The 26,083-nt window shown below is 52.5% G+C and overlaps 10 protein-coding genes and 1 non-coding gene across 11 annotated transcripts; 7 read left to right on the forward strand and 4 right to left on the reverse strand.

Moving 5' to 3' along the window:
• Positions 1 to 578: 578 nt before the first annotated feature.
• On the forward strand, positions 579 to 2,280 carry BDZ83DRAFT_593151 (MFS general substrate transporter; the record flags this gene model as incomplete). Its single annotated transcript, XM_060506599.1, has 4 exons — positions 579 to 889; positions 943 to 1,047; positions 1,107 to 1,872; positions 1,930 to 2,280. 4 exons carry the CDS (start codon positions 579 to 581, stop codon positions 2,278 to 2,280), a joined length of 1,533 nt encoding a protein of 510 aa, XP_060358085.1.
• Positions 2,281 to 2,747: 467 nt separating this feature from the next.
• On the forward strand, positions 2,748 to 4,043 carry BDZ83DRAFT_712727 (uncharacterized protein; the record flags this gene model as incomplete). The annotated part of the gene is made up of 1 exon (XM_060511621.1): positions 2,748 to 4,043. Exon 1 carries the CDS (start codon positions 2,760 to 2,762, stop codon positions 4,041 to 4,043), a length of 1,284 nt encoding a protein of 427 aa, XP_060358086.1. The 5' UTR covers positions 2,748 to 2,759.
• Positions 4,044 to 4,189: 146 nt separating this feature from the next.
• On the reverse strand, positions 4,190 to 5,812 carry BDZ83DRAFT_724550 (uncharacterized protein; the record flags this gene model as incomplete). The annotated part of the gene is given in 5 exon segments (XM_060512671.1): positions 4,190 to 4,351; positions 4,364 to 4,753; positions 4,872 to 5,227; positions 5,239 to 5,310; positions 5,482 to 5,812. The coding sequence occupies 5 exon segments, from the start codon at positions 5,810 to 5,812 to the stop codon at positions 4,190 to 4,192; spliced, it is 1,311 nt and encodes a 436-aa protein (XP_060358087.1).
• Positions 5,813 to 9,622: 3,810 nt separating this feature from the next.
• Positions 9,623 to 10,969, forward strand: BDZ83DRAFT_593173 (zinc carboxypeptidase; the record flags this gene model as incomplete). The annotated part of the gene is made up of 1 exon (XM_060506602.1): positions 9,623 to 10,969. One exon carries the CDS (start codon positions 9,623 to 9,625, stop codon positions 10,967 to 10,969), a length of 1,347 nt encoding a protein of 448 aa, XP_060358088.1.
• Positions 10,970 to 11,293: 324 nt separating this feature from the next.
• On the forward strand, positions 11,294 to 12,443 carry BDZ83DRAFT_175686 (glycosyl hydrolase). Its single transcript, XM_060501492.1, has one exon. The coding sequence runs from the start codon at positions 11,619 to 11,621 to the stop codon at positions 12,366 to 12,368; it is 750 nt and encodes a 249-aa protein (XP_060358089.1). The 5' UTR covers positions 11,294 to 11,618; the 3' UTR covers positions 12,369 to 12,443.
• BDZ83DRAFT_t307 lies at positions 11,396 to 11,485 on the reverse strand. Its single transcript has one exon. It is a non-coding gene; the product is annotated as a tRNA-Val (tRNA).
• A 75-nt stretch (positions 12,444 to 12,518) lies between the features above and the next one.
• Positions 12,519 to 14,024, reverse strand: BDZ83DRAFT_593147 (uncharacterized protein; the record flags this gene model as incomplete). Its single annotated transcript, XM_060506598.1, has 1 exon — positions 12,519 to 14,024. One exon carries the CDS (start codon positions 14,022 to 14,024, stop codon positions 12,519 to 12,521), a length of 1,506 nt encoding a protein of 501 aa, XP_060358090.1.
• Positions 14,025 to 14,790: 766 nt separating this feature from the next.
• On the reverse strand, positions 14,791 to 15,682 carry BDZ83DRAFT_642800 (uncharacterized protein). The gene is made up of 2 exons (XM_060509639.1): positions 15,291 to 15,682; positions 14,791 to 15,219 (listed from the first exon to the last, which is right to left on the reverse strand). The coding sequence occupies exons 1-2, from the start codon at positions 15,615 to 15,617 to the stop codon at positions 15,184 to 15,186; spliced, it is 363 nt and encodes a 120-aa protein (XP_060358091.1). The 5' UTR covers positions 15,618 to 15,682; the 3' UTR covers positions 14,791 to 15,183.
• A 325-nt stretch (positions 15,683 to 16,007) lies between these two features.
• BDZ83DRAFT_657704 (uncharacterized protein) lies at positions 16,008 to 18,256 on the forward strand (the record flags this gene model as incomplete). Its single annotated transcript, XM_060510983.1, has 6 exons — positions 16,008 to 16,044; positions 16,109 to 16,129; positions 16,306 to 16,499; positions 16,938 to 17,092; positions 17,582 to 17,693; positions 18,089 to 18,256. The coding sequence occupies 6 exons, from the start codon at positions 16,008 to 16,010 to the stop codon at positions 18,254 to 18,256; spliced, it is 687 nt and encodes a 228-aa protein (XP_060358092.1).
• A 1,678-nt stretch (positions 18,257 to 19,934) lies between these two features.
• BDZ83DRAFT_175759 (BAR domain-containing protein) lies at positions 19,935 to 21,848 on the forward strand. The gene is made up of 3 exons (XM_060501493.1): positions 19,935 to 20,335; positions 20,402 to 20,754; positions 20,824 to 21,848. The coding sequence occupies exons 1-3, from the start codon at positions 20,209 to 20,211 to the stop codon at positions 21,658 to 21,660; spliced, it is 1,317 nt and encodes a 438-aa protein (XP_060358093.1). The 5' UTR covers positions 19,935 to 20,208; the 3' UTR covers positions 21,661 to 21,848.
• A 911-nt stretch (positions 21,849 to 22,759) lies between these two features.
• Positions 22,760 to 24,005, forward strand: BDZ83DRAFT_593161 (cyclin ccl1; the record flags this gene model as incomplete). The annotated part of the gene is made up of 3 exons (XM_060506601.1): positions 22,760 to 23,317; positions 23,381 to 23,689; positions 23,748 to 24,005. The coding sequence occupies 3 exons, from the start codon at positions 22,760 to 22,762 to the stop codon at positions 24,003 to 24,005; spliced, it is 1,125 nt and encodes a 374-aa protein (XP_060358094.1).
• Between the last annotated feature and the right edge of the window lie 2,078 nt (positions 24,006 to 26,083).

Below are 26,083 nucleotides of genomic sequence, written 5' to 3' on the forward strand. Positions count from 1 at the left end.
CCGGCGATCCACATAGAAACTAGGTACGCGGGGACGTTGATACAACCCCTGCATGTTAAGCTTTCAAGCGGAAAAACAGGCCCACCATCTTTGTCTTGGAGATCTTGTCCTTGTAATAGGCGGGGACGCGATACAAACCCCCTCAAGAAGTTTTCCGAGCGTCGGGATAACAAGATCGGAGTAGTTGCCCGCCGGCAAAGGAAGCCACATCTTATCAGCTACTCCAAGACTCAAAGCTAATGTCCGGCTGACCGGCACATCGTCTACGGCAGGGGAAAAGAAGATAAATGTTTTTCCACCGATTGATAGGTCATCAGTGACTACTTGTATCTACATGTTGTGGAGTCATTCATTCAAGCTTACTCAAAGGTGCCACAATTGATAGCAACGTCGGCTTTTGCGGGCCGAGTCAGTGCATCTATCATGCTCAAATGTTCGGATGCAGCACGATTACCCATGATTACGGAGATTCAGCTCTCGACAAATGTGATTCCAGCGTAGATATTAGACCACCGAGCCAGATATCGCAAAGAAAGGTCACATAGCTTGTTTTCCATTCTCAAAGTTCGTCCCGGAAAATGAGTGACAGCATCGAAGCACCAGCCGCAGCGGCTGACACTGCCAGCGGCCATGAGGTCGCTCTCAAAGGACAAGTCGCTGATGAAGGTTACGATATTTTCGAGGAAGGCATCGCGCACTCCGTGCCGCAGGATATTGCGGATGCTGTTAGGCGCAAAATTGATCGCCATCTTCTAGTGTTGATGTGCTTGCTGTATGGCCTCAACTATGTCGACAAAGTTGCAATGGGATGGGCAGTGTTATTCAACTTCCGCAAAGACCTTGGTCTGGTGGGAGATGAATATTCATGGGCCAGCTCCATGTTTTACTTGTTAGTAATGACGATCAACTCTGTGGATTCAGGAATAAACTGACCATCTACAGCGGATACCTTGCCGCGCAATACCCTGCCAATTATTTGCTCCAGAGATATAAGACAGTCCGGATTCTCAGCTCTGCCGTGATTATTTGGGGTGTGCTAATGCTTGCGTGAGAATCCAGCCCTCCTCAAACATTCGTTGTCGTGTAATTGACTAATTATCGGAAAGCCATCTTGGCCTGCGAAACTTTGCCGGACTGATGGTAGTTCGCTTCCTTCTCGGTGTAGCTGAATCGGTGGTAACTCCTGGCATTTTGTTGTATACCTCTATCTGGTACACGCGAAAGGAACAAGTCTTACGTACGATGCTGTGGGCTGCTATGCAAGGAGCGTTTTCCATTGTTTGCAGCTTGCTGTCTTTCGGCCTAGGCCACATCACCAACACCGCCTTGAGACCTTGGATGTACATCTTCCTCGTCCTAGGTATTCTTAGCATACTGGTAGGGATCCTCTGGATCATATTCATGCCTGAGACCCCCAACAAGGCCAAATTTCTCACTCACGAGGAGCAAGTCATTGCCGTACAGCGTGTTGCGCAGAACATGACTGGCATCAAAGGGTACGAATGGAAATACTACCAAATGTGGCATGCAGTGATCGATGTCAAGACTTGGCTGGTACTGGCATTTGTTCTCTTCACTCAACTCCCTAATGGCGGCCTCACATCATTCGGAAGCCTGGTTATTTCAGGGTTTGGCTTTGATGCTTTCCGAACACTGCTCATTGGTCTCCCTTCATCCATTGTTAGTGCTGGTAGCATGATTATTTGGGGAACCATTTCAATCCATTACGGAAACCTCCGAACATGGGGCATGATCATACCTCTGCTGCCTGCGATTGCAGGAATTGCGGCCGTCTATGCGACCATGGATACGGGGGCAAACAAGTATGGGAGGGTAGTTGCATACTGGCTGATCAACTCGTACGCTGTAACAGTGAGTTCTCGACCTCTCTTGCAAGTGGAAAACCTCGTACTAACATGCTCTCACAAGTGGCCATTTGTTTTGACTATTGTCGGTCAAAATGTCGCAGGCCATACTAAGCGGGCATTTACTAACACGATGCTCCTTATGGTCTTCGCTGCAGGAAATATTGCTGGTCCATTCTTTTTCCGCAGTCAAGACGCCCCAAAGTACGTTCTTGCTATTGCGGTCATTTTGGTTTGTTTCTGCGCGGCGCTTTTGACTGCGATTATCTTACGACTGTACATGGCTTGGCAAAATAGGCGCCGGGATAGCAAGTATGGTAACGCTGATGGGGTCGAGGAGAAGGTTGACGGGATGAGGCTTGGAATGCACGATAAGACAGACTTGGAGAACTTGGATTTCAGATACGTTCTCTGAGATTGAATGACACGGCCCGCAACTTCTGCCACAGAAACAGAGAGGCGTCAGTAATGTCAACTCTTGAATTCTCTCCCCAATGGACAAATGGATCGTATGATTTGAACTGGTATTGCTAAACATCCTAGGCTATCAGAGTTGCACGGATTCGGGACAAAGTCAACATCTCATTCCAATCTCCGTTCATCATAAAAATGCCGAGCTCTCGTTAGTCATTGATAAAGTGTTCTGCAATTGAGTAGGCGGAATTTCTTCATGACTGACCGTGGCTGGGCTTAAATATCACCAGTCACTCAATCGCCACCTCGTTGAATTCCATCGTCTAGCATGGCACGCGCATGGCTAGGGAGGCATGGGGTGTGGGAGCTTTCTTCTTCCACTCACACAAGTGACTTCGCCACCTAGGGATCATTCCTCTCCACTCGGACTTCCCATCGACCACGTGGCCCTCATTCGCAGGTCGAATTCATCTGTTCGCCATGGTGACCATCCGTCGATGTCTTGGCGACCTTCCCCCGGAGTTGACGCAGCAGATTGCTTCCAACATCTCGCCTAGCAGCCTCTTGGATTTTCGACAAACCTGCAAGCGATTCAACACCGAGACATTGGATCACTTTATAAAGCATTTTTTCACTACAAGATGCTTCATTCTGGAGCGACGGAGCCTGGAAAATCTGGTCGAAATTTCCCGTCACGATGTGTTCGGCCCGGCTGTTCACCGCCTACACGTTGTTCTTAATCATATCTCGACGAAACACGAGACATTGATGTTCAATGACTCTTTCGCATTGTTCGAAGTAGATCCTGGACCTAACTGGGAAGCGCATCAACGCTTCTTGGATGAGCAATCGGACATGGCTTCTACTGGCCTTGACATCGCCTACCTATCAGCCGCCATGGCCAACTTCATCAATTGTCGGGCAATCTATGTTATGGATTGGGGATCCAGTGAGCAGGAATCACCACCTTGGGGTCTTTCCCAACTGGAAAACGAGATCCGCTTCGAGCTTGAACCATGGGTTATGAGACCCAGTGGTGTTGTCTTTGCCAAGCGTGCAATCGTGGCATTGCTATCAGCAGTCATAGGAAGCCGCCTAGCACTCGAACGCCTTAGGATCGACCTCGCCCATTTCCCATTCACCCAATTCAGTGTACCAAGTTCGCTTCCGCACACCGCACTGTGTATTCCGCAGCTATTGGCAATTCGAACGCCTGACGCCCTTCGTCATGTTTCAACGCTGCATTTACTACTCTCATCCGAACACATGGAAGATATTGAGCTTGGGTTGGTGTCAAATGGCTGGGCTTCGGATGTTGCAGACTTTATCCATCTGTTCCCATCCGTCTCCGACCTTACCCTCCAAGTTCACACACCCAGGGAAGATTCAAACTACATCAACCTTTGGGAGATCTCTACAATATACATCCCTGTCTTGAAATCCCTGGTCCTCTCAGGCTTCGAAGGTGAGGGCGGAGATTTGGTTGATCTGTTGCGCCGGCATGGTGCGAGCTTGAACGACCTGGATTTGGGAAACATCAATCTGGTCCAGAGCGAGAGCAATTGGTCAGATATCGTTCAAGTTGTGCGAGACGAACTGGGCGATTGCAAAATTCAAATAACGGACTGTGAATTTGAAGGCCAATATCTGGAGATCGCCGACTATTCCTGCGCTGATTTCTCTTCATTTATTGCTTTCTTGCAAGCAACAACCCGCGAAGAACTCACCGAGCTCCATGACAAGGTAGTCGATTTAGAGATTTGAGTGAACCCGAACACTTCCAAGCAGGTTAGATTGAGTGTGTATATTCTCCTAAGACTTTCCAAGGGCTCGGAACACTGCCTAGTAGAGATGACTGCCGTTGTCCAGAGAATCTCCATTTCTTCTCTCAACACAGTCTACCAATACATTTACTCGTCAACCTCCGGAGAAAGTGCCAACGATTTCGGAAATTTTGGCTGCAGAGATGGTCCTGATCGCCGTTCCCGATCCTCCGGTGTTGAATACAGTTGGCCACAGTACCCATTGGGTTGTTTTTCTTGCCTCGCTCTGTCAGAGGAACTGATCAATCGCTGCCATTTGACCATCTGCAGATGCATGTGGAAAATAAGAAGATTATCACTGGGCGCGTCCCAATCATTCCAGTCTTCTCCGTGGCCATCGGGCTCATTGAAGAGGTCGTTAATCATTGGCAACCTAGTGAAGCCCCTATACAGCTCCTCAGTCGGTCGTAGATAATCCTTGCTCCACTCGTACTGCTTACGAAACTCGATTCCCTCCTCCTTTGCACGCCGCTCGATATTCTCCAGATAGAACTTGTTATAAGGTAGAAGCGCGGCTTCCCACTGTTGTTGTGTTGGTGTCATTCCATCGGAAAGCTGGAGGAAAAGTTGTCGGTGGCCCCCAGCTATGCATGCGAGTGTGACCTTGTGCTTCAGGTCAGATTGGCGCCATGCAAGCTCGCACAAAGTGTCCTCATGCGGAGAGTGAGGACACCGGAAGAATTCCGGGAGTATTTCGCCGTTGACTTCGCTATCGATGCGGGGAGAGATCGTCGTTCATGATGAATCTTGCATGGTATGCTTGCCTAACAAGCGTGTTTTCGTATTCCCGTGGTAAAAGCTCATCGATGCATGATTCGAGCCTTCGCACAAATGGTGTGTGATGGTAGGCACCGCGGACAACGGCCGTGATCTCATTCGGAACCGCAATTGGCCGTCTGAGGCGCGCGTAACGATCAATATTGCCGTCCCATGCTGCCATGAGAATCAAAATGTCCTTATTGATAGGAGGCAAGTCTCTTGGCAGTAGATTGTGAAGTAGGTTGATGTACTCGGCTTGTAACTTCGAACAACTAGGCCCATCACATGTATAAGAATTTGAAGTGATGTTCGCGTCCTCTTGGATATCGAAGTAGTTAGATGTCCAAGTTTGCAAACGGGGTCCCGCTCGGAACCACCTTTGATTTGTACCGTTTGTCTACGAGGTTTCAGAGAAGATCGAACAGCGGTGTCCTCATTGAGACAAGCTCCTGATCATGGGTTCTGTAGATCCACAGATCGATAGTAGTCGTTCATGACAGCAAATCGCACAGTTTGGCTCATGATATGGTCAAAGATATCGAGATTGCCGTTGTCGCGAGCTTCCTCGGCAATGGAAATATCCGGTAGCAGGTTCAATTCGTTGTATCACTCTCGATAACCTGCAACAGCACAGGCCCGTCCAATATGATATCGCATTTCAGGGTAGCGGTGGTAAGGCTTTCGATAGGTGTCCTCCGTAGCAACATCGGGATACCAAATGCAGTAAGGCATCACGGCCTGGAACGCCATGTCTGGAATAATGTTGCTCATGCTAAGACGTGCGTGGCGGGCCCTGGCATATTTGTTATCAATCTTGCAGACATCGCTGACTTCTGTTGATTTGGCAAAGCTTTCGTGGTGTCGGATGCCATGAACCAGGTACCCATCATGACAATAGCCCAATCTACACAAGGTTTTGCCAGGAGGCAGTATACCCTTGTAAAAAGCCATGAGGTCTTTTCATCTGCCAATTGCAGAACTCGAGAACGTCCTTAGATTTCTTGTCAAATCTTGGCAAGATCTGGGCCATGACCGACGCAGCAGCAAAAGCGCCATGCTGGGTCTGGCCATTCGCAGTTGAGCGTACACAATCGGCTGAATTGAGAAGGAAGCTATCATTGGCAAGTCGTCAAGACTAGAGATTTCAAATTGACTTTGTGGTGTTGAATCGCACCGAGGACAGTAGGCAAGCTCAGCCCGTCGCGTCTTCGCGTACTTCGAGTAAAGTAAAGAAGACGCGAATGGACTTTGCTTTTCCAACAGAAATTCACGTCGGTTGAGTCGGAAATCGCGGCTGGGGTGGGGCGCTGCGCCGCAAGTCTAACTTCACAAAAGCCCGCCGCTCTCCTCTGATAGGCCCTCTCAATGACGTCGTATGAGCCTGGTCAGGTTTCCAAGGTGGGATCTGGTTGGAACACGACGCTAGACGCGATATATAATCCGTATAGTACAAGTATACGACGGAAAACTCTCACCTCCGAGGCACATCCACGGTACTCATGGTAGGAAGGAATACAAGTTGTCCTACTCCGCACTCTTGGCCATGGAAGTGCCCAAACCGCACTGCTGAGAAGGACTGTCTTAGGTTGATTTTATCCTCCACGATGACCTAAGAGTCCTTTTCTTCTACGATAACCAGGAGATCTCTGCCAAGAGTTCCAGTATCTTGTGAGATCTCTCGTAGCCAAGGTATTGATACCAAGTCCTAGCGCCCATCTTGAATGGATGTGCTAAGCTGTGAAAGCCGGGAATGGATGATTCTCTATCGCGAACTAGTAGCTAGTGGATTAAAGACCGACCTCTGTATCGCCAAAGACGCATAATTACAGACAAGGTCTGCAGTAAGCGAAGCCGTTCAGGTTATGGCTCTGATGTTCAAAATGCCTGATTCCGCGATGGATAGAATTTAAGGCTGGCTCGAGATTTAAGGCCCTTCGTAGTTCAGTCAATAATCGGATCTCGTTAGTACACTGTAAGACTTCGCTAAGGCTTTTGATCACAGTCGGCCTTCTCCTTACGCCGCGTGGCGCCGATATAAAAGCCTGTCGAAGGGAACACCGATGGTCGTGGACGAGCAACAGTCTAGCCCCCATGAACATGTCAAGGTGGCAATGGAGATGTCCTTCATCAAAGTCTCAGCTTGAGACTGAGCCACGCGGAGAAATGTGTTGCCGCCAAGATCTTGGCATTATGCTGAAGTAGCTCCTCGTCTGAGATCAAGGAAACGACGCCGTTTGGTAAGACAACGGTCTAAGGAGGTACATGCACGAAGCACATAGCCGCACGTTTGTCATTGGCACTACCATCAGACACACTTTGAATGTCACAGATCGTAATAAGAAAGCAGCAAGTTTCATTCCGCCCATCTTTGGCCTTTCTAGATTTTCCCACTAGCAAGGACACTTTGACTGCGGCTGCAATATGCGATGGCATAAATAGATCGCCTGCTGCCTTGATTAGGGTCTACGGCTTTGTCCTACGAATCAATCTCCTCCTCGGTCCAGTCTTTGTTTATGTACGGAGAGCAATGAATTTCGTGAGCTGGCCGAGATTGCCGGTCATGCTCTGATATTGTCACCTCAGCACACCGGGTGTTGATGGCGACGATGCCAAGCGCGGTCGCATTAAAAGTAGGGTGGGTTTCGGGATCTTATTAGGAATATCAACACCACTTGCAATCCCAGTATGCATGTCGTGGAATTCCAGTGGGCAGAGCCATAGCCCTTCTCTCTCTCTCTCGAGAGAGAGAGAGAATAGTAGTAGTAATAGTATCTAGCATCATCAGGGACAAGGACTAACTAATTAGCTAGGCCCCGATCAACCAGAGCGCCCTTTTCGGCATATGATGTGCCATGCCGTCCCGAAAGGCGGATAGCAAGTCAGGCAATCTATCAATATACCTTCTCTCGAGTCGCTTGCTGCAGTTCGTTCAACTCTCTCAAAGATAATTGAGCAGAGGGTTACCATCACTGAAGCAAGAAAGCGATAGAAAAGGAACTCATCGACGCCGTGATAGGGGCTCTACACGGGAGGGGGCGGAACTGTGGCGTGCGTGTAGACTAAAGACGAAATAATTATTGTCTATTCAGAGTACGATAGAAGATGGATTCATACTGCCGAGGGACTTTCGGGGAGCTAAACAGTCATGAAGAAACTATGCATGGTCGACTACATTCACCGCTACGAGAAGGATCAAAACCCGCAAGTTTCTTGACCATGTCAAAAGGTCCTCGTTATTTTAAGTGTGATGAGTGAGACCTGATCGAATTGCGACCAGGAGATACCACATGATGGCAGGAGAGGCCTTTTTTGTTGGCCAAACAGGCTCGCGGAATCTCATTCTTTTCGATGATGTAGTGGTGTCGGATATTACTAATCTCTGTGAAGTGCCTAGGTGAAGCTAGCGCGCTCATGTGGTAAATGCGCTACTCCCAGGATCACGATATTTTGATCTTGAAGTTGGTCTGAGCAAATTGAAAGTATCATTACTCCTGATAAGCACTGAAACGTGCAACGTTAGGTCCTGGACATAGATTCAGGATGGCAGGCGACAGCCTCACAATGTCGCCCGGGATCTTGACTTATCTACATTTGTTGTCTTGACGGTCCGGATTGAATCGCCGAGTTTCCCTAAGAATCGTATTATCTCGTAGAAGTCGGCAAAACACCGCCGTGACCGCCACGAGCATGGGCAGACCAAGCAACCCATCTTCTCGAAGAACGAAACCAAGATATGATTGGGCAGAGTTCACCATTAGGGCGGACCACCTTGAGCTGCTAATCTCCGGGGGTTACATTGACCTGCTGGATCGGGCCCAAATCCCCCGCGAGTGATGGCCCTTCCGCTCCCGGGACTCAAAGGTCAAGGCCCTGCTCCTGTCCCAATCCAGGATCTCTAATGTTTCTACGGATACAAAGAATCAGCGAAAAATATTAAGTAGCCGGGTCTCGGATCCACAACCCGCATTTCAAGGTTGTACTGGTGGGACTGATCCGTACAGATGAGTGGGAACCAAGCGAATCAACCATCTCCAAAGAGTCGAAGACTCCAAGCACAAGCTCTTTGCTTGAGTCGCGACTTGGTCTTCTGCAAAAGGACCTTGCCAAGACTTGAAAGGCACTTAATGAGTCCACCGGCGCAGAAAGAAAATCGGCGCAGAACAATCTGAACCGTCCAATCCTAGTGTGCGATTTGATTCTTTGCTGCCCATGGTCGAGGGTGGAAGGCAAATAGTTTTTGCAGCACTGGATCGATGAGTCCTTCATCACAAGAAAGTTAAGTGTAAGAGTGGCTTCTCTGATTCTCAGCTTCCCTGTTCAGTTCACTCTCAAATTCCTGAATTTGTACTGATTGGCATCAACTTGTCAAGCTCCAATGAGCTTATCTCCCAGCCTATCGAGCCAGTACGCTCGTGCTAGCTCCTGGATACGAAGCGGAGGCAGGACGCCGACGGAGAGGACCATCATGAAGCAAGCTACAGGCTGCAGGCCACGAGGCGGGGATGCCAAGTTCAACCCCAGGACCCCGGTAACCAACGTATTCGCGGTCGTCATTTTGCAGCAGCCGTATGCTTACGGCATGGTTCGGGCGGAGCAGGGCAAATGAGAATGAGAATGACCCCTTGGCACTTCTGTCATATATGATGCCGGCGCCAATCACTCTCATGGACGACGCAACTCGACGTCCTTGGCCTCCTCCTGCTCTCCATCGACGGCCATCCTTCACCTATAGCCCGCTTGCTCGTGTTGAACGACATCATCATGAAGACCACACAAGCCTGCGCTCTTCTCTTGCTCGCCCTTCTGGGTGAAGCCTGTCTTCTCCCCGGAGAAGCCTCCGGCGGCCGCATCGCCCGCCGCCAAAACATGAGCTCCAACAACACGGGTATTGCCATCGGGACAGGCGACCGCTTCGACGGCGGCAAGAAACTCCCCCGCGGTCTCGGCATTCAACCCGCCGGCACGAACCTCACCACCCTCCTCAACGTCAACGAGATCAAGAGCGCCGTCAAGGGCCTGGTCAAGGAGTATGGCCTTGAGTACTTTGAGTCACCGTACAAGACGTATGAGAATGCCTCCTTCTTCGGTGCCAAGATTGGCGGCGAAGGCGGGAACTGCAGCGACGCGCACCACGTGTACTTCAACGCAGCCATTCATGCCCGCGAGCGCGGCTCATCGGATAACATCATTTACTTCATCTCCGACCTCCTGTACGCGAACAAGCACGGCGAAGGGTTGACGTATGGCGGCCGGACGTACACCAATGATGACGTGAAGCGCGCCTTGTCAACCGGCATTGTCTTCACGCCGTTGAGCAACCCTGACGGCGTGGCGTATGACCAAGCCACACACAGCTGCTGGCGTAAGAATCGCAACCCGGCCGCTTCGGGGGGTAATCCGGAGGCCATTGGCATCGACCTGAACCGCAATTTCGACTTTCTCTTTGACTTCCCCAAGAGTTTCGCGCCCAGCGTCGGGCCCAACGTCGCTTCGGAAGACCCGACTGAACAGACGTACCACGGCGCCGCGGCGTTCTCGGAGCCCGAGTCGAAGAGCATCAAGTGGGTGATGGACCAGCACAAGAATGTCAAGTGGTTCCTCGACATCCATAGCTACATCGGCGTTGTCTTGTACAACTGGGGCAGCGACGAGAACCAGCTGCGCCAGCCGTACATGAACTTCAAGAACGAGTCGTACGATGCCGTCCGCGGTCTGATGCCGGATACACCGTCCAACAATGGGGTCTACGGCGAGTACATCCCCAGCAACGACTGGTCGGAAAAGGTCTTCGCGGCGATGCGAATGGGTAACGCCATGGACGCCGCCACCGGCCGTCACTACCAGGTTGAGCAGAGCTCGTATCTGTACCCGACTTCGGGTTCTAGTGATGACTACGCCTACTCGCGCCACTTTACGGACCCCTCGCTCGGTAAGATGCACGGATTCGTGGTTGAATTTGGCTTTGGTAATGATGAGGTGGACTGCCCTTTCTACCCAACGCCCAGCCAGTATAACTTGAATCTGCTAGAGACAAACGCTGGCTTCATGGAGTACCTGCTCGCCGCGGCTGATCTTGGCGTGGGCGAACCAGCTTCCTGCGCAGCATAAGTAAACCGGCTTTGCGGAAATGTAAGAGGGAGAGGGATATCAGCGGTGTGGACTCCCACTTTGTCTCTATGGTGAACAAGATGTTGACCCATCATCCGGAGACGGAAGGAGTCCCGGAGCAGATCCCGAGACATTTGTCAGGAGGACGCGTCTGGTGATTATAAATACACAAACGTCGTGAAGATAAGCATCTACAAAATAATATGTAAATCTTGTCGAAATTCCTATGTGTCAGTTAATCGCCGAAGAACCTCTCCATTTCGCATTCCTCATAATCCTATTCTACTAACATCAGTCACTTACTTTGCCCTTGACTCCATCGACGATACAGGCACCCAACCTTTGATCCTGGCTAAAATACCGAGAAAGACTCAATTTGAGGTGAGTTCAGCATTCATCAAGAGCAAAAATCAAAAGTAGTTGCTATGACCGCGGCAGGGCTCGAACCTGCGACCTTCTCGGGATCTTGTGCACATGGATGTGAACGAGAAATCATGACCACTAGAACACACAGCCGGTGATTGAGAAAAGTCGAGAACGTTGAGGGCTAAGAAACGTCAGCAGGAAAAGACTCCACTGACCCCGCCAAACCACACCCCACCATATCATCACGACCCTCCTCAGACGAAACCAGTCACCTCCGCCAGCAATGACGCCCACCTCGAAGCCGACGAGAGAGCCTTTCCGTGTTTTGGCCTTCAGCAAGACCTCTGGCTATCGACACGATTGCATTTCAGCTGCTGTCTCTGCCGTGAAGGCCCTTGGCGAGCGCACGGGGCTCTTCACCGTCGACGCCAGCGAAGACGCCGAAGCCTATATCAATCCTCAATCCCTAGCAACGTACGCGACCGTCGTGTTCCTTCATTGCACGGGTGCATTCCTCAATGTCGAACAACTCTCGGCTTTGAAGGGCCACGTGAACTCGGGCGGTGGATTCGTAGGGGTGCATGCCGCCGCGTCGGGATTGAGGGAGGATGAGTGGTATGGCAAGCTCGTCGGCGCGCATTTTGACCAGCACCCACCGCCCGAGGAGGGCACTTGTGTGATTGAAGATCCGGGGCATTTCATAATGCGTCGTGGAGGCGGAAACCATTTGGCGGAGGCGTGCAAGGACGTTCGGAAACAGTGGACGGACGAGTGGTACAACTTCCTGTCGCATCCCAGGGACAATGATAACCTCCATATCCTGGCTCGGGGCGACCCGACAAGCTTCAATGGCGGTTCCATGGGGGACGATCACCCACTTGTGTGGTGTCAAGAGTTCGACGGTGGAAGATCGTTCTATACGGCCCTGGGCCACTATGAACAGGCGTACGAGGATAAATGGTTTGTTGGACAGATCCTCAGGGCCATTCTCTGGACTGCTCGTCGTGAAGACGAAGTGATCCCCAACGTATGATGTCCTAGAGATGAGACGGAGGAGACACGCTTGGCACTGTTTGTCATGAATCAGTAAACATTACGGATACAGGGCGCGGGTATCTAAAGTAGGAATCTACAGACGGGGCAGAATCAGAGGCACACGCATTGTATGCAAACACGCGACTGACTAGTCCATCATCCCGTCGCCGGGCTCCCCGCTAAATCGGACCTCGATCCTGGACTCGAGAGATTCAGACCAGATGTCGGACTGAAAGTCTGGTATATGAAGCAGGATGCCCAGTTCCTGACTCGTGTACCAACTGGCCCGGTCCAGATTGCCTGAGCCCAGCAAGAGGAACTCCCTGTCGACGAGCGTCATCTTCAAGTGCGACACGACCGGCTCCTCTGGATCCCGCACCGCCGTCGCCTGCAGGTTCGGGCGGTAGTAGTAGACGTCGAGGCGACCTGGCCGTTGCAAATGCGACTCGGCGTCTACCGATCGTTTCCGGCTCCACTCTGCGCAGGCCTGGCCATATCGCTTGACGAGCGAATTGAGGGTCCATTCCGTCGTTGTGCAAGCCGTGACGAGTTGTTCGATTAGCATCATGTTTTTGCTTGTCCTGATACGGACGCTGACACCGCGACGAAGTGCCCCGAGTAGTGCATCGACGACCGCTCGGCAAGTCAGATTCGGCGTCACGATATCAATGTCGGTTCGGGCACAAGCGAATAAAGACAGCAGAGCCGCGTTGAGGGGTGTGATAGGAGCGGTGGTGCGCCGACAGACAGGAACGTAGCGGAAGCCGGGGTACCAGTGATGAGATGAGGGTAAGATCAAAGTCGGACATGGCGGGAGACTTGCGAGGCTAAGCCGTCGATACGCGGTCTCGTCGTCCGAAGGTGGACTGCGAGATGGAACAGCTCGGCCAGTGTCTTGATCGACTTGACCTAGCCCCTGGGTTGCCTCACGACCACTGTCATCTTGGAGGTTGGGGATCTCTCGCGCGCCGGCGGCGGGCTCCCAGACATTAGTGTAGAACTTGACGAGTTGAGCAACGGCTGCACCCTCGAACCCAATACAGCCTTCGAACCACGTCTCCCAGCTTACGTTACAGCTGGGCATCCAAGCGCGCTGGCGGTCGACAATGACAAACTTTGGATGCATGACGCTGAAGGGTAAGAAAAATAGGCTCTTGACGGTGAGATCGATGCGGGCCGCGCTGAGGATGCTGTCTGGGGGCAATCCGAGCTTTGGCCACGCTGAGGTTGGGTACGCGTATCCGTCTCGCGACCACGGATGGAATATCTTCTGGAAGAAGCTACGCGACGAAAAACAGATACGAACGCGTAATGGGGTGACGGCATCTTGACCGGACGTCTCGATCGCTTCTCTGCGTCGCTCGGCAAGATGTTCCAGGGTTTCTTTGATGGCACTCAAGGTATCGGACGGAGCCCAGAAGCACGTAACCAGAATCACCTCGTGTTTCGCAACAAGTATGGCCGGGAGGAGAGCGTTTCTGTAGATGCTTGCGCCGTTGCCGACGGTGAGAGACTTGGGGCTACATGTTGTCACCAAGCTCTCGGGATGAGAAACGTGGTAGTTTGGAAAGTCGTCGAGCTGTTCCCCACGACTCGATTTTAGAGAGTGAATCCAATGGTCGAGAAAGGCCGAGGGAAAAGAGTGTGATGTCATGTCCGACTTGATGATTGGTGGTGAGGCTGAAGGTTGTTGTTTGTGAGCATCAGGGGTGCAGGTTCTAACTTGCGAGCTCTCGAATCCCATACGACGTTGGACGGATGACTGATGATACGAGCAACTGGGCTGAAGGCCAAAATGTCGTCATGCCACCGTAGTGGAGGAGGTTCCTTCGTCAGCAAAAGTTACCACAGTGCTGCCGCCTTTGTTGCAGGTATCTTGTCGCCGCAGGCTTCATAGGCTCGTAGCAATCGTATAGTTAGGTACCTGGGTAAGGTAGGTGATGAGTGAAAGACGCAGCTGTCAGTGGCGTGTTTGGGATGGTGGGCGCGCTAAGATGTGAGTGCTGCGATACGCCCGAGGTCGAAATGGCATGGGCCTCCGTGGCCTCGTCATGGGGATCGATTGTTATGCCACTCGTGAGTTTCCAAACATCAGCGCAGGGCAGATGGAACAGCATGAAGAAGGATTGGGCATGGGAGTCTCTAACGGACCGCCGGCTTGATCCCGGCAGCAGTGGATCAAAATTGGCGAAAGATTGAGGCGCAGTCGCGGGAAGCTTCAGCGATGCAGCGACTCTCCCAGTGCGTGATGACCGAGACTTGGAGACTGGCTTTGGCGCTGGCACTGGGTCACTGCCCAGTGCCCACTGGCCTACAGACGGGCGCCCCATGTTGCTGCATTGTTTGGGTGTCCCGTCGGTGACAGAGGCCGGGCGCCGATGGTAAGGTCAGGCTGGTAATTGCGTTGGCAACGCTTGAAAGTTGCGAGTTAAGGGATCTGCAGCGCTAACACGAGCTCAGAGAGCGACATGTCCCAGACAGACGATCCGCTAAGCGGCAATGCATGAGATAAAGCACCCCCAGAGTTCCAGTCGACGGCGAGCCCAGGGATCTATCACCCGTGCCTGGGAACCATTGGTGACGGGACTGAAACGGTCGCTATCAGAACGGATAGGTTAAAACGGAGAGAGCATCTCATAGCCATACAATCGACGCGGTCTTCAAGTCGATCAACGAAAGACGATGAAAACACAGTGGGGCAGTGAGCTATTTCGAGTACATGCTTCGTCACCGAGGCATCTGACATCGGATCGGGATAGTTCGTGCATGTGGTTGTGAGTTGTGAGTAGGCTAGTCGTAATGCTGTCTAACCACTACTGTCCGTCAATGTACTGAGCTTCGTCGGCAATGTGAGTTGAAAGACGTTAAGTCATCGAGGTCAGAAACACCGTGAGAGACTGATTCGTCAAAACGCATAAAGCATATGGCTTGGGTTGTGGGCAATTTCCTCTTCGACAGCCGGGACAGCCCGGGAACCCCCCTCTTGGACAGCTGTCCAGCTCGTGTCAAGTGATCTAGGGCGAAAACAAAGTTTGGACAAGGCCCAGTGTAAATCAAAGGAAGACGTGGACGGATGGTCGGCGTAGGCGATTTGAAGCAACATGGAAACGGCGTCTTGGCTGGTGTCGGCCCATTCCTTCACATGAGGCGACAACGCTGAGCACGGCCGAATGATCCAATGAGGCGACACAAGAGCCAAGAGTAGAAAGAGAAGGGCAGCTTGTCTGGGCCATGCACTTGTTGTCATCGATTTTGTCTTGGGAGCGTTGTCCTTTCATTCGTGAGACCACAGAGCCGCATTCGCACGGGAGATGACCAACGGGCAGAGTGTGGGGTTCGGCTCGCACTTGAAGGCCGTGGTAACTTTATGATGTACATCAACCGGGCAGACTGCGGCGTGTCGAGAGTAGGTAGGGATACTTGCGCTTGTAGCTGCGTGGGCTACGAAGGCGTGGAATGGTCTGGGCCACTGGCGGCGGCTGGGACAGCTTCATCGTTGCTAGAGCCTGGTTTTGCTGATGTGATCACCAAGGCAGGTACCTACCTATTAGAGTTGACCACGTGAGGTCGAGTTATCCTCAAGCAATCAATGCCCCCTTTTTTTTTTCCCGCCGTCTTCAATGTGTAAATGAGTGACATGATGCTACTCCGTCCTGTGCATGAAGTCGTACCGGGTAAGGTAGTTCCAGTATCAACCTCCCGAGAGTGACATAAGGCACTATACTGCGTACATGGTAGAGAGCTTTGAGGAACTGTTGAGTGAGTGTGAAGCGGATAGTATCGGATGCGAGAGCTGGCCGTTCAAGTTTCTGCCGCAATGCGTGCTGCGTCACGCTGAATTTTAGTCGCGATGGTGAGCCGAAGTCAGGCCGCCTCCAGCTTGACCTAGGAGGCTCGGGAATTGTCTGGTCTGCCGATTCCAATCTTCCGTCTAGTGTGTCCCAAGCCGCCGTCACTGAGCCCGGACAAGACCTCCGATGTGTCCGCTTGTTTGCCAGTTGGACCTGCAGAAGACAGTGGACCTCTGAGGGAGGAACAGGAGACTGGTGTGGTCCCACCCAGTCCCCAACGACCCCGCCACGTCCGTCTCGATTTGGGACAGCCATTGCTCCGTGTGGGTGGTCGCACGGTGTGTGGATGAGATCTAGGTCGTGTTCCTGGATCCCAGCTCACTGATGGTCTGGGCTGCGGGACATCTTGAGACTGACTGGCTGACAGGTCACTGGTCTCAAACCGTAGGGGGCGGATGATTGGACGGACGCAACAAGCGGCGCGAAAGAAAAGCCAGCGCTAGGGTTCGCCAGGACTTTTGACGGAAGAGCGCGGGATATACCAAGATAGCGCATTATTTGTATGAGTGGTGTTGAATCGACGTGTCCCGCGACACGATGCCGAAAATGTGGTCGACGCAGCAGCCCATCAAAGACCGGAAGAGACCCCAATTGTAACGGCAAGTGTGTGAGACTGTGAGGAGTGGTGCCGGCCCACGAGGGACGGAGATGTGGGCTCTGGAGAAAAGTCTGGAGAAACCAAACATGTCGGGAAACGGCAATGGCATTTTTTGTAGATACCATTGGCCCAACGGCTTGGTCTCGACTGGCATCGACCCAGGCTTGAAGCAGGAATCAAGAAGGGCGGCTTGGACGCTTATAATTCGTTGGCGTTGTCCCTGGGGCGCTCCGGGGAGGCTTCTGAGGTCGAATACCCTACTGTACTTTGCAGGTTGGATAGTCGATTGCAGCAGGCTCGATGGGTTAGCCAATGGCAATTGTCGCCTGGAATGTCGAATGGGTGGTGTGACTGGGTTCATCTGGCAATATGGGCGCTTCCTTGGCCGATGAGGGGACGGAAAAATTCATCAGATAGGGAATTTCGCAGGCAATATTGCATCTTGCATCTTGGTTGACACCAAGTCCGAGTCGTTGACAAACAATTCCAGAGACGGGAGTGGCAAGATTGGATGCTGCCAGGTTGAGGCACGTGGCTTGCCCGGTCCAGGCCCTTTTGCTCCTGCCTCGCGTTCACAATGGATCGTTCTTGCCTGCCCCCGATACTGTGACGTTGTCTCGGGAAGCAATTGGGCTGAGCGAACCCGGAACCGGCAGGAAGGACGATACCCGTAAAAAGGGCTGTACCTGCCTCTAGTCATGCTCTTTCACAGGTTGTCTAGAGTTGACAGTGAGGCGAGTACCTTCTATATTTCCTACCTAGGTATCTTACGTTGAGAAAGGGACTTCCATTGTCCGTACCTTATGTGTTGTACATACCTTTTCGAATGTCTGGCACCTCTGCTACGTATCTAGAGGAAGACAAGCACGTAAAGGTAAGCACGTAAGTACGCAAGGTAGGGCAGGTACCTAGTTGCTAGCCCCTCCTCCCTCGGATTTGATGCCTCCACTGGCCAAGTTGCTGACAGTGACACGCAATTCGAGACCTCTCCACATTGGACCCCCCTCGACTCCCTTCATATCAACTCAATGGCTCTGGGAGTCTACTGTCTGGGACTTGGGTTAGGGGGACTATTACGGAGCAGAAAGACACTTTGATTACACCGTCCAACAAGTTAGGTAGACTCTCATAAGCATCCATACGGATAAATCATAATTGCCTCCGCCACCTCGTGCAGCACTGCAGCCGGCTGCAATCGCTCTCCCCGCCAGGTTCCATCGCTAGGGTGCAACATGAATGGGATTGGGACATATTGGTACAGAACTGCAGATTCGACGGTGCGGGTTGCAGCTGCCAACCAGCCTGGCGGTGGCCAACGCCATCTCCAAGTCTCCAACAGCCAACAAACCGCCGAGAAAACTTGCAAGCCTGTGGTTCGAAGACGGGGTGTGCATTAGTGAATGCACCTGCCACGATCCAGGCCCTGCTTTACCTTAGGTACCTACTCGACTGCTCGTGCTACCTTACTGGGTTCTGTCCTAATCCAGCATGGCTGTTGCAGAAGCGAGAAAACACTTTCCATACTCGATGTGAAGAAAACCGTACTCAGGCGAAGCCATTGCCTTCCTCTACGCGGCCAGTGATGGAAGCATTGTCAACAGGTAAGTACATCTCAAATGCACGTTTCCTTGGATGTAAAAATACCGTGCCTAGCCTTCCCAACCTGAAGTGGTTTCCTGTGTCCGCAGCACCTGGAAGGTACGTATGGATGATACCCCGCCTCCAATCTCTTTCCATTCTCGAACCTGAGATAGTGGGGCCACTTCCCACCCGACCCCCTCGCCCCTCGGCGGTTGAGTGTGGTCCCTTCCATTTCGATTTTCTGGTCCACCCTTGCAACCAGAATCCCCGGCGGTTTACCATGTTTTTTCGTGTCCCAGATTCCTAGTCGCAAGAAACGTTCGGAGCATGCATGGCTGAATGGAAATGGGACTGAACAACTGGGAAACGAATAATTGGTATACGGATACATACTAAGTAGTCGTGGCAATGTGCTGTTTCCCCGTGCGAATGAAGAAAGAAAAAAAATAAGTGCACTCGGGTGCTAGCTTAGCCATGGCACAGGAAAGAACGGGGGCCTCAACATACGGTAGGTAAGGTAGGTGCTGTGGTCTGAAATAACCGCTTGTTCACGAAAGCCTCGAATTTCAGAGGTATCTGTACCGAACAAAACTGAGATACGTTGTCAAAACTCTGAATTAGAATACGGACGTGTCCCTTTACCTCTGGTTGAAGGTTGAAGACCGACCTTGCCGTGACGTCCAGTCTCTCGACATGCCAGTGGTCCCTTTCCCTCCCCCAAGCTTTCCAGACCTTCCCTTCCCTCCCGGGGAGTGACACCCAACCACCCCACTCGATACGTACCTGCATGCCTTAGCTCACGCCTTAGCTCGCCTCCAAAACCCACCTCCCGCAACAGAAGTTCAGAAGAACAAGACCACCTCAGTAAAACCGCCCACCACACACGCACATAGGTACGAAGGTACCACCGTGACGCTCCACCAGAGCATTGAGACGCACATCAGGACAGTTACGGATTTCCTGCCACGGATGGATACCTTACCTTGCCTCGACGTGCTACTGCCTCTGAATCTACACAGTATTCCTGCGACACTGCCAATTAACCTTCTGCATAGCCCGCACCTGCCTCTTAGTTGTCGTCAAGTTGGTGTCGCTACGTGTGTAAGGTACCGAACTGAACTGTGACCACAAGTGTTCAAGGTACGTCCATGGAACGGTGAATTACCCCGTACATCAAACCGTACGGAGACTATCGATCCATACATCGATTCCACCGTCAGGTTCCTCCTCCAGGTCCTCGTCCCGTTTTGTGAGATCATCTTCTTCTTCTTCCACCATACTCCTTGCCTACCTTATCCCTCCACCAATATCCGTACGGATACAGCTCCCTCCACACACCCCCTTCCACCCCTTCCACGGTCCTCCTTCTTCACCTGCTTCTTCCGCTTGACGGCACATCTCTCCATCCCTGCTCCTTGCATTATCAACCGTGTGTGATATCTTTTGCCACTGCTCCCTTTCCATCTCTCTCTTTCTCTCTACATCTGCTCCCAAGACCTCGTCTTGCGCTCATCTCCTCAAATCAACCCATCCTCCGTCTTTCGTCATCCACCACTCACTCGCTCGTTCGCTCAACACATCTCGCACCTGAACGATTCTCGCAACGACTTCTGCCAACTTCTCCCATTCGTCGTCCTTTCTCTACACCAATCCGTTGAATGCTGGCATCGACCGAACCTACCTTCAACTTGTCATCCTAATCACCCCGTCGACCGTCGAGTATCCTATCCCCTCCTTCAACCGACACCTCCCACTCTCGCAGAGCTTTTCGACGGTTCTTCCCAGCCTACCATATCATTACCGCCAACATGAACTTCACCAAGAAATTCGACCGCGCCTTCCAATGGGCCGGCGAAAAGATGGGATCCGAGTCCAAGACCGGACAGACGGACGAATTCAAAAACTTGGAAATGGAGATGCAATTGCGATACGACGGTATGCCGGGCCTCTACAATCACAGCCGCTTTTACTCAACGAGGCATTAATATTGTTTTGCGCTAGGAATGGAACGACTTCAAAAATCCACAAACACCTACGTCAAATGGGTTGCCCGTCGTGGTGAGGCCTTCGACGACAAGGAGAAGGGCCTCCCAATCGCTTTTGTCGGGCGCATGATGATTTCCCACGGCGAGGAATTCGAGCCCGACTCCGAATTTGGAGCCTGTCTGCTCTGTGAGTTGATCGATCTCGGATACTATGCTCTATTATGCGAAGCACTGCTAATCATGCAATCCACAGCTCTCGGTCGAACCAACGAACGTCTAGCAGGTATCCAGGAAAGCTATGCCTCAGAAGTTACCGATAACTGGCTTGTCTCGGTCGAAAGATCTCTGGCAATGATGAAAGAGTATCAGGTACGTACCGACGTCGTGGCTCGTCCATACGTGGTTTCAGCCCATCCCATCTGACACACTCTCCGCCAGGCCGCACGGAAGAAGCTCGAGTCGCGCCGATTGGCCTACGATGCAGCAATCAGCAAAATGCAGAAGACGAAGCGCGAAGATTTCCGTCTCGAGGAAGAGCTCCGTACTGCCCGCGCAAAGTATGAGGAAGCTGGCGAAGACGTCATGCGACGCATGTCCGATATCAAAGATGCAGAGACGGACAATGTTCGCGACCTGACTGGCTTGCTCGACGCCGAGTTGAACTACCACGAACGCTGCGCCGAGGAGCTTCGCCGTCTGCGTCAGAATTGGGCGGGCGGCAATGCGCCTCCCTCGCCAACCGATCGCCGTTATGGGAACGGCGGTCGCGGGCGGTCCAACACGGCCCGCTCGTTCAACGATTATTCGGCTCGCAACAACCACGTTGAGGAGGAACCAGAACCGATGCCCGTCCGCATGCCCATCCGCTCCCAACGATCAGAGGTAAAGTTCGGCGCGTCGGCCGACACAACCCCGAGGCCGTCTATTAGTAGGTCTCAGACGTTCCAAGGGCCAGCTGCGACCGACCGACGATCCATGGCTGCTACCCCGCCAGTGCCTGCCGTTTCTCACATTGGATCTTTGCGTGGGAATCTGAGGCCTACCGGTAGACCGATGGCTAGCGATGTGTTTGCTGACGATGATCACACGACGATAAGCGGTAGCGGCAGCCCGGAATGGAATGATCGCAGTGCCAGTCCGGCCACCAGCATGGGAAGCAGCTTGACTCGGAGCACAAGCAACCTGCAAGCCAAGAAAGCACCTCCGCCTCCTCCCCCGAGCCGAGCCAAGAAGCCGGCGCCCCCGGTACCCGCTAAGCGGGAGGTTGGGTACTAGATATACACCGCTTTTCGAGATTCTTCTGCCAAAGATGGCAGTGGGCGGGCGTAGCGATGTGCGATATTTTTGTTGTTTCGGGTCTCAATGCATCAATAGACTGTTCATTCCGTGACGGGGTATAGGGGCTCCCGACAGGAGCAGGGCGTTTGGGCGTGTTAATATCCGTGGGCTGGGATCGCAATCGTTGGTTCCCTCATCGCGTAGCTTCTAAGAAGAATGTATTGATTAGAGATGACCGGGTTCGATTCTCCAGATACTGAGTAAGCATGGATTCTGTTTCCCTGGCTGTTGCCAAGCAAGATTGTCAAAGTTCGTGTCATGAGAGACCTTTGCTCCTAGCCTTTCGGCATGATTCGCTACGTGAGGCAGTATCTCAGAGCCCAACTTTGAGTACCACGGTCATAGAACAACATATCAACGTGACTATGCCACGTTTTAGAGGATCAGAACGGAATGTTCGAAGTAGGCGGCGACCCCCTAAGGCAAGACTGATTTGTGACATCGAGGAAGAAGAAGACTTCCTAAATCGACGAGGGATCGTGGCTTCACCGTGTTCATATCCGTGTTGAAGGTAATTATCCCAGTGGATACCTACCCACATACTACCTATGGCTGCCTTCCTCAAAGTTCAGGTAGGTTATTTCACGATATTGGGGCAATATGTAGGAGCTAGCTACCTTCCCTCACCAGCCACGTCCTGCCCTGCATGGGCGGAGAATTACTGCGCCACATCACGTGGGCTGGCTGTGGCCCGAGCTGTCTCGTGCCTGAGGTGAGCAGGTCCTATGTGCCCGCCTGATGTGCCGGAGCAGGACAGCTCAGCTTATCGGCCAGCATCGATAAGGTCGCTAGGCTTTCTTCCATTCCATTCCAGGCAGGCTCTCTTTCCCACGGTTTGATTTGAGGGTTGTGATGTTGGATCAATCAACCAACTCTCCCCTCTGTTGATGGACAGAAGACGACAGCACCTCCCCTCACCAACTCTCCTGCGTAACGATCGCACCGTCTGCACCGCGCCAACATACGCCTCGTTCGTCTCGCGACCACAGTCGAAAGTACCCTCAATCGATTGCTCGCAACCTGCCAGCTTGCCGCGATGGCAAACGAAGATGCGCGATACCGACTTTCGACACAGTATCGACTGTGGTCGTTCTCCCCGGCCAAACTAGCGGAATTGCGAGACCAGACTAATTCTCTGGCGAAGACCAATATTACTAGTCGCCTTTTGGAAACGAAACGCGTGGACCTCGATGCGGCCGAGTCGATGCCAGAGTTCTTGACACCTCCTGAAGAGACACAACTGCTCACGTTCTTCACCGTGGAGTTGATTCGCGCTGCGGACTTCTGTGGACTCCCAACAGAGGTTAGAGCGACTGCGACCGTTTTCCTCCGTCGATTCTACGTCACCAACTCCATCATGACGTATCCACCTCAGGATATCCTCAAGACCTGTCTGTTCTTCGGTAGCAAGGCTGAGGGATTGTACACCCGCCTGGCTAAGCTGGCTGATAAGTTTCCCAACACAACTGAGGAGGAGATTCTCGCAGGAGAGTTCTTGCTGTGTCAAGGAGTTCGGTTTGCCTTCGACGTTAGGCACCCATTCCGCGCGTTGGAAGGAGCGATTCTGGAACTTCGGCGTCATGCCGACCTCGAGGTGCGTTGTGAATCTCACGTACTAACGCTGCACTTTTTGACACTCTTCTTACGAAACGTACAGAAAAGTCGAATCGATGCCGCTCACTTTCGTGCCCGCGCTTTCCTCAAGTTTAGCTCTCTCGTCACAGACGCGTACTTTCACTACACTCCGAGCCAGATCATGCTTGCCGCACTTTCTTTAGCTGATCGAGGTCTGGCCGAGAAACTCGTCCAAAGCGCCTTTGGACCCGCTCAAAACGGCACCTCGAACGAAGGCGAGACAGACCTCGCTCGACACGACATACGGGATAAGGTTATGGGAACCATCGAGGCGTGTAGAGAGCTGCTAGCGACCGAGCCGCCCGAGAGATTGGACGAGTATTGGGGAACTGTATGCTGAGTTCAAAAGTCGCTCTACTTAAATGGCGGCGAGACTGACAATGAGATAGGTCGAGGCGACGAAGGTGATTAAACCTCTGATTCGAAAGCTGAAAAGGTGCAGAGACCCCGACCGCGCAGATCTTGTGGCCCTGCAAAAGGCTCGACGAGAGTTGGCTTCGCAGAAAGAGACGCGGATACCGAAAGGTGAAGGTGACGGGTCTGTGTTCGGCGGTAATGGTGGAGGACTTGGCGGAAACGAGGCGCGGGATGCCAAGCGACGAAAGGTTACGGAAGGCGACGACGTATTTGGCCCAGCATTGGGTTAACTCTAGAGCATCCTCTTGTTGTTTTCCTGCTTCGGGTGGCATGCTTTGCTTTCGCAAAGCAGAATTCGGGCGCAGCTACGAATGCACATGGCGGAGAGGTGTCGGCGGTGCACGCGGAGCCTCGCCAAGCTCGCGGAGGATGACGGGAGAGACCGACTGTCCTGATTCGGCTTTACGAAGAGATACCCAATATTTTCCCCACGACCCCTCGCGCTTCTTCCGATGGTGAACAACATCGTGGCGATGCCCAGACTTGACAAGTTCCCGAACTCGAAACGCGCCAGCATGCGCCCCTCGCTTGCAACTTGATGGACAGTCGGGAAACAATCGCCGAGAAGTGGTTCATCTAGACACCAGCGGAGGCCTCAACGGATTCAACTCTATTGCACCCTGGATGAATGGACAAGGGCATGGCGGGAGAAAGTGCAACTGCCAAGCAACGGTTCCCAGGGAGAGGAATGCGCCAATGGCGCACTTTATGGAATAAGCGCCAAAGTTGCGATCTGTCAAGTGAATCGATGACGCACCGTTTTGATGATACTATCGTCAATGGCTATAACGCAATACGATGGAGTCGGCACAGCCGGCCTTTAGAGCTCTTGGGTTCCAAGGAGCTTCCCCCATGTCCGCTTGCTTGGCCACGCTTCCCCCATGGCACTAAACCGATCGCGGATACGTGTCTCGATGGATTTTGGGTCTAACCGGAACACCTTGCCAACACCTGGCACACCATGGAGACGAGACACTACTTAGGGCGAAGCCAAGGGGAAAATGGGAATGGCCCGACTGGCCCTGCATTGGGGTCGATTATCCTTCTGGGTATTGCGGGGAAAGCGGCTGCAATGCTACACGAACCTGAACATCTCTCCCCCATCTCATTCGAGTTTCGTCTCGGCTTGACAACACTCGTAGTAGCTAGGCGTTGTCGATGAAAACATGTCGTTTGATGATCCCAGTCTAGGTTCAATGGCAGATTACGGTAACGATAAGCCAAAGTATAGGACGAGTAAAAGAGCGATGGCCTTGAACATCTATAGGCTCGGTTTCGCGCGGTTCTTGCGGATACACTCTATGTTTAAGGTAGTTATGACTAGGTAAGAACAAGGATTGGCATGTTGCCAGCCCGCCGGCACGCATGCCAACCAGGAATACCATCCAGCATTGCACGGCTCGTTGTTCGGCGCCATCGGAGTCTCTCCCGTCTTCAAAGGCGCTAAGCGGTCTATCCTGACGACATCGACTTTTTTCTGTATTCCCCCTCACCCAAGCTGCGCCAGTCGGGCGCAGGCTTACGCAACTTCCAAGACACGACATGCTGTCAATGGCGTCCCAGACTCGAATACCCCAAGCTTCTCGCAGCCAGGCGGTTCCCTGGCGTTCCTCATTGTCTAGTAAGCTTCGTGAAATCAGTCGGCAGAACGCTAATCTGACCGCAACGGGACTCGGAATCGCATGTTCGGACGGGAGTTGTCTCTCAATCACCATCACGGGGTTCGTCTAGCACAAGCATAGCTAGCAGTCTAGGACTGCAGCTGCTACCGATGGCTCTTGAAAGGGGCTTGGGACTTGTATGCAAGAGAACGAAGGTGCTGGCGGGCTTCACAAGAGCTTTTACGTACAGGAGCTGGCCAAAGTTGACCATTGCCTTGCCATGATGTCGGGCCTCGATCATTGCTGGGCCAGTGCAAATCCCCCCCCTGGCGTATACGCCGGCCCAAAACGACTTCACGATCGACTTGGCACCCAGCTGGCGATCCTATTGAACAGCTCATTGGTCCTCTGCCAGCGTCGTGCCCTTTCGCGAGCTAAGGAGGCTTCTCCACCCCCTGGTCTGCGTGTCTGCCCCGGTCCAGTCCAAAGTCCCAGTCCCTGGCGCGGTCGTGATGTCGACCAAGACCCTTGTCGGGGGACAAGAAGCCCTGCAGGCCTGCTAGTTTCTTCACCCAGCCTGGGCAACAAGCTTGATTTGGCTCAATCTGGTAGCCTACGACGACGCGATTGGTTTGATCATTCGTGGGCTGAGCTCACCAAGGTGTTTGGCATGATTCGTGCAAACTCCCGAAGAGGAGCTTTCGCAT

The sequence above is a fragment of the Colletotrichum acutatum genome (assembly GCF_030867785.1).
Source record: "Colletotrichum acutatum strain CBS 112980 chromosome Unknown BDZ83scaffold_207, whole genome shotgun sequence".
NCBI classification, from domain to species: Eukaryota; Fungi; Ascomycota; class Sordariomycetes; order Glomerellales; family Glomerellaceae; genus Colletotrichum; species Colletotrichum acutatum.